This window comes from Berghia stephanieae, chromosome 7, assembly GCF_034508935.2.
Source record: "Berghia stephanieae isolate SIO BIC M18660-M18661 chromosome 7, UCSD_Bste_1.3, whole genome shotgun sequence".
NCBI lineage: Eukaryota > Metazoa > Mollusca > Gastropoda > Nudibranchia > Aeolidiidae > Berghia > Berghia stephanieae.
The window spans coordinates 8,750,361-8,764,457 of NC_088366.1; the positions used below are offsets into that span (position 1 = coordinate 8,750,361).

At 36.4% G+C, this 14,097-nt stretch overlaps 1 protein-coding gene across 2 annotated transcripts in view; it reads right to left on the bottom strand.

The window, feature by feature from the left end:
- The window catches only part of LOC144976645 (protein-glutamine gamma-glutamyltransferase 6-like), a 55,201-nt gene continuing 41,104 nt past the window's right edge, over nt 1–14,097 (bottom strand). For both annotated transcript variants that reach the window (XM_078920948.1, XM_078920947.1), the window contains exons 12-18: nt 12,645–12,804; nt 10,869–10,984; nt 8,044–8,123; nt 7,026–7,233; nt 4,435–4,604; nt 2,273–2,442; nt 1–179 (exon numbers count right to left, since the gene is read on the bottom strand). In XM_078920948.1, the coding sequence (XP_078777074.1) occupies nt 26–179; nt 2,273–2,442; nt 4,435–4,604; nt 7,026–7,233; nt 8,044–8,123; nt 10,869–10,984; nt 12,645–12,804 (1,058 nt within the window). In that variant the 3' untranslated portion in view covers nt 1–25. The remainder of the gene's footprint in view (nt 180–2,272; nt 2,443–4,434; nt 4,605–7,025; nt 7,234–8,043; nt 8,124–10,868; nt 10,985–12,644; nt 12,805–14,097) is intronic.

Genomic DNA, 14,097 nt, shown 5'->3' on the forward strand with positions numbered 1-14,097 from the left:
TAAAACGCATTATTTGTAAACAATTCTACTTGTGAAGTTTGATGGCACAATTTCCCTCTATCTCTGGAAGTTGTTCACACGTGATGCCCACCTCGAGTTCTCTCTCCTTTGACTTCTTTGGACGTGCGTTTGGTTTGACCTTCAACTTTATCTTTCGGGATTCATTGGGTTTGATGTTTCTGGGGGGGGGGGGGAATAGATATTTAGCTTATGAAATTTATATTTTTAGATGCAAATTTGCATGTTTAGTTAGCATTGTGCTTAATACGGAGCTTTTTCTAATACCCATTGATTTCCTAAGGTATGCAATATTTGACTCATCTAATCCTCTCCTCACCAACTATAGAAAAAGTGTCACATTCGTTACGATACAACCTACATTTTTTGACTCAGGTTTGTTTTTTAAAATTACAATATTTAAAGAAAAGTTGTGTTGTATTTACAAAAACTTAATACTGTTTTGTCAAGCTGGTTTTGATCTTCAAAATTATTTTATTATTATTATAATTATTATTATTATTATTATTATTATTATTATTATTATTATTATTATTATTATTATTATTATTATTATTATTTTATTATTATTATTATTTATTATCATTATTATTATTATTATTATTATTATTATTTGAAATAGCGCCAGTATCCACAAATAGTGCTCAGAGGTGCTTTACAATAGTTTTTTTAGTATCACATATGTTCATTCATTCAACTACAGAATCACTACAACAGTCACACGCACATATCTTGTTCGAAGTTCGCATAGAATCACGGTAAGCAGAATGAAAAAGATTGATTTTTAAACGCAGTTTGAAGACTGGCGCCGTTTGAAGACTGGTTGGTAGACTTTCGCATTGTCGGGTTTTAGGTGGTAAATAATTCCATACGATTGGAGCCGAAAATGCAAAACCACACTCAGTAAACTTTGTTCTTGGGAATTTCTTTCTCCATTTGCGAAGAACTGGCGTATCTCAGAGATCGAGTTGGTCTATATTCCCCAATAAGACATTCAAGGTATTCAGGTGATGTATGGTGAAGGCAATTGTAAGCAAAACATGAGATTTTGTATATAATCCTTTTCTCTACTGGAAGCCAGTGTAATGACTTAAGGACCGGTGTTATATGGTCCCAAGGCTTTGTCCTTGTAACTTTTGTGCGGCTATGTGGTCTAGTGGTATGACACTCGCTTTCGGATCGGAAGGTCCTGGGTTCGAGCCTCGCGCTCGGCGCATAGTTGAGTCCTTGGAAAAGGCTATTTACTCCCATTCTCTCACCGTACTCAGGTGTAAAATGAGTACCTGACCGTTAACAGCGTTGCCTTTGTCCGAAAAATTGTAATATCGCCTAATAGGCGGAATGTCTCGTCCTTCATGTTAAATGTTGCTGTTGACAAGGGACCCCTTGTAAAGCACTTTGAGTACATTTAGTGGATATTGCGCTATATAAAGCTCAATTAATTTTTAAAAAAAAACTATACGAGCAGCTTTGTTTTGCATCAACTGCAGTCTGTCTATTCAGTGATGTTTTTGGTAGGCCGTACAGCTCATAGAGTTACAATAATCCAAGCGGCTGGTAACAAGGGCATGGATAAGCGTTTTGCATGTTTCATCATCAATAAGATTTCGTATTCTGCGTATCATTTGGAGAGCGCTATGAACAGACTGACAGCACTTTGTTATGTGTGCGCGCATGTCTAGGTGAATGTCAAAATAGAAACCAAGGTTTCGAACGACATTGGAACAGTTGGATGATTAAACGTTTATAATCTGATTGATAAAATCTAGCTAGATCATTAAAATGGCTGTCTATAAGCAGTCATAGAGAGCTGAATGATGTCAATTTGATTCCAACTATAGATAGTATGCGCTTGGTTTAGGAGTTCACAACATTGCCATCCGGAAGTATAACGGACCAACACACAAAACTTTGTGTAACCATGATCTTTTAAAGTCATGTTAATACAGTTTAGTGAGAACTACTCATAAACGCGGATGGCAAAAAACAATAACAAAGAGCTGAGTGACGTCAACTTCGAACTATCTATAGATAGTATGCGCTTGGCTAAGAAGCTCATAACATTGCCATCCGGAAGTATAACGGACCAACACACAAAACTTTGTGTAACCATGATCTTTTAAAGTCATGTTAATACAGTTTAGTGAGAACTACTCATAAACGCGGATGGCAAAAAACAATAACAAAGACCTGAGTGACGTCAACTTCGAACTATCTATGGCGACTCGATGTATCGGAATGTGTTAATACTTACTCAATGCTCTTTGTGTAGACACAATACTTTTTCTCAAATCCCTCTGAATCGTCAACAGCGACACTCCCCTCCAAGGTCAACTGACACTTGGTGAGTTCCTTGTTCAGTGGATTGGTGAACTCCAGCTCAATCAAGACTGGGAGGCCTGCTCTGACCGCGTCCTTAGGACCCTGTGAGGAGTAGAAATTTAAAAAAAGATGAAATAGGAAATGAGATTAGCGGAAGAGTAGCGTCCCTTGATTGGACGTCACCCATAGTCTGTGACGTCACCGGCGGAAAAGTTATTAGAGAGAGAGAGAGAGCGTCATGTTGGTTGTGCGCATGCGTCTCTCGAAAATAACTTTTCCGCGGTGGCGTCACAGACTATGGGTGACGTCCAATTAAGGGACGCTACCCTTCCGTTAAACTCATTCCCTATATATTATATTTTTGGGGCTATGTGGTCTTGTGGTATGATACTCGCTTTCGGATCGGAAGGTCCTGGGTTCGAAATCGCTCGGCGCATAGTTGAGTCCTTGGAAAAGAACTCTTTGCTAACAATCCTTCATCGTATTCAGGTGTAAAATGAGTACCTGACCGTTAACAGCGGTTTCTCTGTCGAAAAAAACATTAATCATATTATTCTCTAATAGGCGTCACGTCTCGATTTTATATTACGTGTTGCTGTTACCCAGGGACACTTTATAAAGCGCTTTGTGCACGATTAATGGATATTGCGCTATATAAAAAAACTCAATTTAAAAAAAATGAATTTGTGAATGAAACATGATAAAACGAAATTGGTTGGTCATGTAAAGAGAGTACAAGATAAACAATATTAAAAGAATAAATATTTAAATGTTGACAAACATTTAAACAGCAAATGTGCCACTAATACATTCATCCAAAGAGGTATTCAATGAGCTTATATTTGTGTGCAAAACTGAGGATTATAAATTCCTAATTCAGTCAAGATATGTATGGAGCTAAATTTGTGAAAATAATATAATAATATGGATTTCTCCTTTCTTATATTGGCCGAGCATTTACGTGTCTGATGTATTAGTCACCGATAATGCTTCGTCCGTTGAATGTGCGGCTATGTGGTCTTGTGGTATGACACTCGCTTTCGGATCGGAAGGTCCTGGGTTCGAGCCTCGCTCGACGCATAGTTGAGTCCTTGGAAAAGACTCTTTACTCACATTCTCTCACCGTACTCAGGTGTAAAATGAGGACCTGGCCGTTAACAGCGTTGTCTTTGTCCGAAAAATTGTAATATCGCCTAACAGGCGTCATGTCTCGCCCTACATGTTAAATGTTGCTGTTGACCAGGGACCCCTTGTAAAGCGCTTTGAGCACGTTAAGTGGATATTGCGCTATATAAAAGCTCAATTAATGAATGAATATGGCTGCCCTATCTCTGTGGCCTCCTGCCGTGAACATTGTATTTCAACTAGACGTGGCAACTTCTTACACTAGTAATTCTGCACTGCTAAAACAAGACGCAAATTTGGAAACTTTTGATACCGTGATTTTCATACAAGTTTGATATAACCCAACTATCTGGAGCCGCAGTGGTGTAATGGTAGAATGTCTGACCTGTAATCAGAAGGTCTGAAGTTCGATCACTAGTCGAGGTCCACTGATTTTTTGGGGATTGTATTTTTCTTCTATTTTATCTTTGTTGCTTTCTTTGTCAGGCACCTTTCATACGCACTTGTTCAGTTCTTTACTTTGGTATAACCCGATTAGTTTCTAAACCAATACAGCATTTTTTATCAAACTTGGCAAGAATTAACTCAAGTTTTTGTTCTTCAAGTTGTAAATTTTCGATTTTTTTTTTTGGTTTTAACTTTTGGCTATAGATATTATGAACTTGGTTAAGAAGCTCACACCATTGTTATCCGGAAGTATAACGGACCAATGCACAAAAACTCTGTGTAACCATGAACTTTTATAGTCTGGGTAATACAGTTTAGTGATAATTATTCATAAACGTGGATGGCAAAAAAAACAACAACAAAACAACAAAAAACAAAAACAAACAATAACAAAGACCTGAGTGACGTCAACTTCATTCTATCTATAGATTCAATTTTCAAAATCTGAATCGCCATTCCGACATATTTATACCGTTTCATGACGTTTGGTCACAAATGTAAAAGGGGGAAGTATAAACCGACCTTGACAGCAAGTTTAGGTCCTTGAACCTGAATGTCCTCTGATGTGTAAACCCTGTTCTCGTGGTCATCAAATCCCCGGACAGTGGCCATAGCAAGGACCGACAACGCCAGCTGGGCATCGCATTCCGCCAGGAGACGCTCCGACTCAATCTTCACCTCGAACGTTTTGGCTGTGGAAACAATGTGAGAATGTTACAATAGGCTTCAACAGTCATGACGTCACTTCCCTCCTAATGACGCATAGTAACTTAACAACCGGTTTTAAACTATCGGAAATACTTCTCTGACGAGCATAAAAGTGTATCCAGAGGAGAAAAACATTATAAATCTGAACATGTTTTGACTTTTATACATTCTGAACACACTCAACACTGTATTGCAGAGCTCATTTTTCTGAACAAAATATAAAATATACTCGTTGCTATTCTGTCTGAAAAATCTTTTTTTTTGTGCTGGGTGACTGTGACGCTTCGGGTAAAATTCTATAAATAGCTATTAAGGAGAGAGTTCAACAATTGAGAATTTTGTTCTTAATCTTAATAGTTTTGAATGAGTACTGGGCTATAGAAAGTAACTGATATTGTAGGAATGGTAGCATATAAAGGGCGCCTGACATGCAACTGGAAATGTATAAAATGAAAATATGGTTACAAACAGCCTGCTGGAGGAATATATATATATATATATATATATATATATATATATATATATATATATATATATATATATATATATATATAATATATACATATATAAAATATCGTGATGCGCATTAAGCATGGTAACAACCGTGGGGATGTACTATATACATGTTCATTTCTAGTTATGTCATTCTAAATGTACTTATTTATTTATCTTATTCACTTATTTATTCATTTATTTATAATAATAATAATAATAATGCTGAAAACTTATATAGCGCTATAACTCCGAGACACCAGACTCTAAGCGCTTAAATTACAAATTACTTTGGCTGAAACATACTCATTCACACACACAAGCACACACACACACACAACACATACACACACAACACAACACACAACACAAACCAAACCTATCTTGCTTCTCATACCATCTACTAAAATCGAAACAAATATGTTTTAAGCGAACGTTTAAAAATAGACAAAGATTCTTTTTCACGAATGCTCTGCGGTAGAGCGTTCCAAATAGAGGGTCCGAAATGAGAAAAGGATCTCATTCCAGCATTTTTCCGAATTCGAGGACAACTAGTTTTGTGGAATCACTGGCCGAACGTAAGGGGCGGGGTTTTGAATATCTTTCAATTAGTTCTGAAAGGTAGGAAGGGGCAGTACCTTCAAGACAACGATACACTAAAACACAAGCTTTGAATTTAATTCTTTTCTCAACAGGGAGCCAATGCAGGTCATGAAGTAGAGGTCCGGCAGAGTCGCACCTACGCTTCATAAATACTAGTCTGGCAGCGCTGTTTTGGACAATCTGAAGACGTTTCAGATTGTATTGCGAAACGCCAAACAACAGAGCATTACAATAATCCAATTTCGATAGTACGAGGGACACAACCAGGTGCTTGGTCACATCCTCAGATATGAACCGTCTAATGGAAGCAATCTTTTTTAGTTGGAAAAAGAGAGATCTAACCAAATTATTAACCTGATGCTCCATCGACAGTCCAGAGTCTAAGAATGTGCCAAGGTTTTCACTTTGTCAACAATTTGAATAGAGGCATCCCCCAACTTCAAATCTGTTTCACTTTTCCACTTCCTGTTCCCCACATACAGCACCTCCGTCTTATCATCATTCAGTTTCAGTCTGTTCTCATTCATCCATTTCTTAACACTTTGGATACAATTTTTACTATTGGCTGATACTTCTTGTAAATTTCTCATATTGGAAACGCAGTACAATTGCGTATCATCAGCGTATTGATGGTAAGACAGACCAAAACTTCTGATGATTTTAGACAGAGGGCCAACGTACAAAACAAAAAGAACGGGTCCAAGTACTGAACCCTGGGGAACCCCACAATCAAGAAAGATTTCCTCCGATCTATATTCATCCACCGTAATAATCTGTTTACGATTAAACAAATATTACCTAAACCAATCAAGCGCTGCACCAGACACGCCATAAGTAATTTCAAGACGTTTGAGAAGAAGATTGTGATCAATAGTATCAAAAGCAGACGATAGGTCAAGCAAATTCAGCAAAGAACATGAACCATTGTCTATAACAGAGAGGAGATCATTAACAACCTAACAAGTGCGGTTTCCGTCGAATGATGTTGCCTATAAGCAGACTGAAATTTTTCTTCAAGACAATTATTTTTAAGATGAGACAGTAATTGTTTCAAAACAAGCTTTTCTAAGATCTTAGAGAGAAAAGGAAGATTAGAGACAGGGCGATAGTTTTTTAAGTTCTCTTTATCGAGATCGGTTTTTTCAAAAGGGGTTTGACATGAGCAACTTTGTAAATGTCTGGTACAGCACCTGACTGCAACGAATTATTAACAATACATGTAAATGGTGTTAAAATTACATCAATGCATTTTTTTAAAATGGCAGTATTTATATTTTTATTCATATAATCAGCAATATTTGGCTTCTTACATTCTGAAGGTTCCAGGGCCACCTCACTGAAGGTGTTGCTGGCAATCTTCCTGGTACCGATGACGTCACCCCAGTACGTCATAGGCCTGGCATTGGCGGACACCCTGACACTTCTCTTTTCGTTTGCTTTGTTCTGGACTGTGATAGAAACGTCGAAGTCCTCGCCAACTTTGGGCGGGGACAGGGGAAGGATAACGATTTGGACGCCCTGAAACAATCAATCATAAATTAATATGGACATTTATGTAGAAAAACAAAATACAACAAAAAAAAACCCCACAAAAACTAGATAATTTATTTAATAATTTAAAAAATAAATAAATCAAAATAATAATAATAATAATAATAATAATAATAATAATAATAATAATAATAATAATAATAATAATAATAATAATAATATAATAATAATAATAATAATAATAATAATAATAATAATAATAATAATAATGGTTATTCTATAGCGCCTTTCGTCGAAACTCCAAAGCACTAAAAAAAAACAATGAAAAAAAGAAAAAAGAAGAGGACATTGTTTACCCAGGAAACAATAACATTGTTCTATTTTAAATCGTGCTCCCTTACAAAGTAGCATACTATTTCCTGCCTATCGATGTTTTTGTTTATCATCTTAATATCGCCACTACCACATCATCTCATTTGTCTGTAGTGTTCCATTCATCCTGTTTTGTTGATAAAGGGGAAACCCAAAATGCCCATTTTATCTGTCTTCGTATATTAGATTGAAGCTTACATTCAATTTCACAGTATTATTTATTTCAAGTCGATAAGGAACTATATTCGAAGGAACTGGGTCAAGCCCTTTAGTCAGTTCTTTTTTTCTCCTTGAGAAAGACACTCAGCCCCAATTGCTCACTTTTCATAGCGGCGGAAGCCTGTGTTATTTTTAGTCTTTTCTCAGAACAGACCCTACAAAAAAATTCCCATTTTCATTAAATTTTTTATAATTAATTAGTTTAGTAAATAATTAACTAAATTGTAAATTAAAGGCCATTGTTACCGTAGGATTCTCAAATATTTTCTTGGACAGTTCTCCATCATTCAAAGCATTCTCTAAAGCCTCCCTCTCGGCAACGGAGCCTGGCCAGAGAAAAAAAATGATGAAATAGAAAATGATACATGTCAAAGAAATGAATGATAAAAAAAAAAGTTACCGACGCCTCAATCCGGTACAGTACTCGCCGGACTCTATCACACGAAATTCCAGCACGTTCTACGGCAATACGGCATGCCGGAGCCGGGTGTCCGAATTTTATCTTTATAATAAGTCGTTAGCTCCCATGAGCATCGTATATGGCCATGTTCGGATTGTAGCGCGTAACTACTGTATTACGCCAGGACAGACCAGATGACGAAAAGTGAGTTCAGAGTTAGAGTTATCTAATATATAAAATATGACACTTTAGTTTTTAACACCAAAATAAATGATATGATTAATCCGAAAAGAAACAAAAAAAAAAAAAACACCAAAAAACCAAAAAAATAAACAAAAACAAAAACAAACAAAAAAGAAAAAGGATACTGACTCAATTCTCACATTTCTGGATGTTAATTCAAATATTCTCACCTTCAGGGTTGGTGACAGCTACTCACCCTCAGACTGTTTGCATGGATTTGTGACATCTACTCATATAACAAATATTTATATAGGTTGGTGACATCAACTCACCTTCAGGATGTTTGTATAAATTGGTGACATCTCACCATCGGACTGTTTGCAGAGCTTAGTGACATCTACTCATATAACAAATATTTATATAGGTTGGCGATATCAACCCACTTTCAGGATGTTTGTATAGATTGGTGACATCTACTCACCTTCAGGATGTTTGTATAGATTGGTGACATCGACTCACCTTCAGGATGTTTGTATAGATTGGTGACATCGACTCACCTTCAGGATGTTTGTATAGATTGGTGACATCGACTCACCTTCAGGATGTTTGTATAGATTGGTGACATCGACTCACCTTAAAGATGTTTGTATAGATTGGTGACATCGACTCACTTTCAGGATGTTTGTATAGATTGGTGACATCGACTCACCTTCAGGATGTTTGTAGAGATTGGTGACATCGACTCACCTTCAGGATGTTTGTATAGATTGGTGACATCGACTCACCTTCAGGATGTTTGTATAGATTGGTGACATCTACTCACCTTCAGGATGTTTGTATAGATTGGTGACATCTACTCACCTTCAGGATGTTTGTATAGATTGGTGACATCTACTCACTTTCAGGATGTTTGTATAGATTGGTGACATCGACTCACCTTCAGGATGTTTGTATAGATTGGTGACATCGACTCACCTTCAGGATGTTTGTATAGATTGGTGACATCGACTCACCTTCAGGATGTTTGTATAGATTGGTGACATCGACTCACCTTCAGGATGTTTGTATAGATTGGTGACATCTACTCACCTTAAGGATGTTTGTATAGATTGGTGACATCGACTCACCTTCAGGATGTTTGTATAGATTGGTGACATCGACTCACCTTCAGGATGTTTGTATAGATTGGTGACATCTACTCACCTTCAGGATGTTTGTATAGATTGGTGACATCTACTCACCTTCAGGATGTTTGTATAGATTGGTGACATCGACTCACCTTCAGGATGTTTGTATAGATTGGTGACATCGACTCACCTTCAGGATGTTTGTATAGATTGGTGACATCTACTCACCTTCAGGATGTTTGTAGAGATTGGTGACATCGACTCACCTTCAGGATGTTTGTATAGATTGGTGACATCGACTCACCTTCAGGATGTTTGTATAGATTGGTGACATCGACTCACCTTCAGGATGTTTGTATAGATTGGTGACATCGACTCACCTTCAGGATGTTTGTATAGATTGGTGAATCGACTCACCTTCAGGATGTTTGTATAAATTGGTGACATCTACTCACCTTCAGGATGTTGTATAGATTGGTGACATCGACTCACCTTCAGGATGTTTGTAAGATTGGTGACATCGACTCACCTTCAGGATGTTTGTATAGATTGGTGACATCTACTCACCTTAAGGATGTTTGTATAGATTGGTGACATCGACTCACTTTCAGGATGTTTGTATAGATTGGTGACATCTACTCACCTTAAGGATGTTTGTATAGATTGGTGACATCGACTCACTTTCAGGATGTTTGTATAGATTGGTGACATCGACTCACTTTCAGGATGTTTGTATAGATTGGTGACATCTACTCACCTTCAGGATGTTTGTATAGACTGGTGACATCGACTCACTTTCAGGATGTTTGTAGAGATTGGTGACATCTACTCACCTTCAGGATGTTTGTATAGATTGGTGACATCGACTCACCTTCAGGATGTTTGTATAGATTGGTGGCATCTACTCACCTTAAGGATGTTTGTATAGATTGGTGACATCTACTCACCTTAAGGATGTTTGTATAGATTGGTGACATCGACTCACTTTCAGGATGTTTGTATAGATTGGTGACATCTACTCACCTTAAGGATGTTTGTATAGATTGGTGACATCGACTCACTTTCAGGATGTTTGTATAGATTGGTGACATCGACTCACTTTCAGGATGTTTGTATAGATTGGTGACATCGACTCACCTTCAGGATGTTTGGTATAGATTGGTGACATCGACTCACCTTCAGGATGTTTGTATAGATTGGTGACATCGACTCACCTTCAGGATGTTTGTATAGATTGGTGACATCGACTCACTTCAGGATGTTTGTAAGATTGGTGACATCACCACTTCAGGATGTTTGTATAGATTGGTGACATCAACCCACTTTCAGGATGTTTGTATAGATTGGTGACATCGACTCACCTTCAGGATGTTTGTAGAGATTGGTGACATCGAGCCGGTCGTCATAATCCCAGCCAAAGAAGCAATCCGTCATTTGCTCTCCTGTAGCAGCTTTGGTGCTGATCGACTTGCCCACGCTAAAAAATACAAACAAAAGGACCTTGATGTAGATAAAATGATGTTGACGTCGCTCGCGTCCTTGTTATTGTTTTTTTCCATCCGCGTTTATGAGTAATTCTGACTAAACCGTATTAACCAGACTAAAAACGTTTAAGGTTACACATAAGTTTTGTGTGTTGGTCCGTTAAACTTCCGGATAGCAATGTTGTGAACTTAATAGACAAGCGTATACTATCTATAAGAAGCAACGGAGGGAATAACATTGGCGTCGCTTAGTTCATTTCTTTTGTTTATATGGTGATTAGTTTTCACTAAATAGTTTCTATCAATCAGACTATAAACGTTCAAGGCTACACATAGGTTTGTGTGTGTGGTACACTCACTATCTATTCGATCTGGTTGGTGGATGTTGTGAGTATTTCACTTAATCGGAACGCATCAATCATCTGTGCTAAAATTGTGAGTGATGCTCGGCATCTGTGGGATGTTTACAAGAAAATAAAAACAGGAAAAAAAAAAAACCATCCCAAAAAATCAGTCTAACTCGACTGGGGATCGAACCTCAGACCTTCTGAATACCAGGCGGTCCACGTCGACTGATTTTTTTGGGATGTTTTTTTTCTTGTATTTTTCTTTTTTGATTTGTCTGGCACCTTTCATACACACTTGTTCAGATCTTTATCTTACACCAGTGCCTGCTCCTTAATTTCTTAATTTGATATTCGTGCCATATATTATGTTATGTAAATATTCTATAATATTGTATTGTTATAAATCTGTAATCAAATGACAAATTGCCACTATATTGAGGACAATAAAGACATATTATTATTATTATTATTATTATATTATTATTATTATTATTATTATTATTATTATATCATCATTATCATATCATCATCATCATCATCATCATCATCATCATCATCATCATCATCAATCATCGTCATCATTATTATTATATATTATTATTATTATATTATTATTATTATTATTATTATTATTATTATTATTATTATTATTATTATTATTATCATTATTATTATTATTTTATTGTATTATATGATTAAATTATTATTCGTATCTTAATCATTCATTACTAGATATTTGTATTACCATGCATCTTCTTTTTCATCTTCTTTTTCTTCTTCTTCTACTTCTTCTTCTTCTTCTTCTTCCTCTTCTTCTTCTTCTTCTTCGTATTATTGTTATTATTACTATTATTATGATTATTATTATTATTATTATTATTATTATTATTATTATTATTAATTATTATTATTATTATTATTATTATTATTTTTTATTATTATTATTATTATTATTATTATCATTATCATTATTATTATCATTATTTATTATTATTATTATTATTATTATTATTATTATTATCATTATCATTATCATTATTATTATTATTATTATTATTATTATTATTATTATCATTATCATTATCATTATTATTATCAATTATTATCATTATTATTATCATTATTATTATTATTATTATTATTATTATTATTATTATTATTATTATTATTATTATTATTATATCATTATCATTATCATTATTATTATTATTATTATTATTATTATTATTATTATTATTATTATTATTATTATTATTATTATTATTATTATTATTATTATTATTATCATTATTATTATTATTCTTACTTGTGACTGTTATGACTGACAAGAATTGAGTCATCTCCGTCATCTCTCCAATGGCAGACTTCAGCGTTCACCTCAGCAAAGATGAATTTCGTATCGTAGCCAACATGCATCTCTCCATTGCGGATGGCGGCCAAGGGGCTGGGCCCGCACTGATACAGAACTGTAGGAGAACATTGGAAATGGAGGGTTATAAAGATTACATAAGGCATTTCTTCCATTGTTCGCACCAAAGCTGGTGAGTGAGATCAATGGAAGCGATCTATAGATAGTATGCGCTTGTCTAAGAAGCTCATAACATTGCCATCCGGAAGTAAAACGGACCAACACACAAAACCATGTGTAACCTTGAACTTTTATAGTCTGGTTAATACAGTTTAGTGAGAATCACTCACAAACGCGGATGGCAAAATACAATAACAAATGCTTGAGTGACGTCATCTCCGTTCTATTTATAGGGAATGAGATTAGCGGAAGAGTAGCGTCCCTTGATTGGACGTCACCCGTAGTCTGTGGTGTCACCGGCGGAAAAGTTATTAGAGAGAGAACGTCATGTTGGTTGTGCACATGCGTCTCTCGTCCTCGCCGACTATGGGTGACGTCCAATCAAGGGACGCTACTCTTCCGCTAATCTCATTCCCTATATTCATGTTTTCGTCCAACCGTGTGCGGATATGTGGTCTAATGGTATGACACTCGCTTTCGGATCGGATGGTCGTAGGTTCGAGCCTCCCGCTCGGCGCATAGTTGAGTCCTCGGAAAAGGCTCTTTACTCACATTCTCTCACCGTACTCAGGTGTAAAAATGAGTACCTGACCGTTAACAGCGTTGTCTTTGTCCGAAAAATTGTAATATCGCCTAACAGGCGTCATGTCCCGTCCTACGTGTTAAATGCTGCTGTTGACCAGGGACTCCTTGTAAAGCGCTTTGAGCACAGCGAGGCTCGAACCCAGAACCTTCCGATCCGAAAGCGAGTGTCATACCACTAGACCACATAGCCCCATTAAAGCAAAAACTAAAGTACTATCAATCAAGTCGCGGAGGTTCAGAGTAACATAATAAAAGAGTTGTGGGACAACGTGAAGCCAGCTTGCTGGATGTCACAGTGAAAACCACCTGCTAGAAACTATGGATTGAAAAAAGTATTAAACGAAAATGAACATAACAGTTTTCTTTAAAAAAAGAACAAAATACGAAACATGGAGGTTTTTCGGGCTCAAAATCCTTCTACGGCTAATAACAAAACCAATTAAATTGTTACTTTATCACGTTCCATCGTGTATTGACGTTTTAACGGTCTTTGTTATTGGTCGTAGAGGGGTTTTTATCCCGAAACATTCGGCGGTTTTGTTTTATATTGTGAAGCTGTTATAGATAGAACCTGGACGGGGTTCCTGGCCTCCCAGTGTGAGCAGGGAGGCACGTACTGTCTTCTATCCCCCTATATCTGGATGGG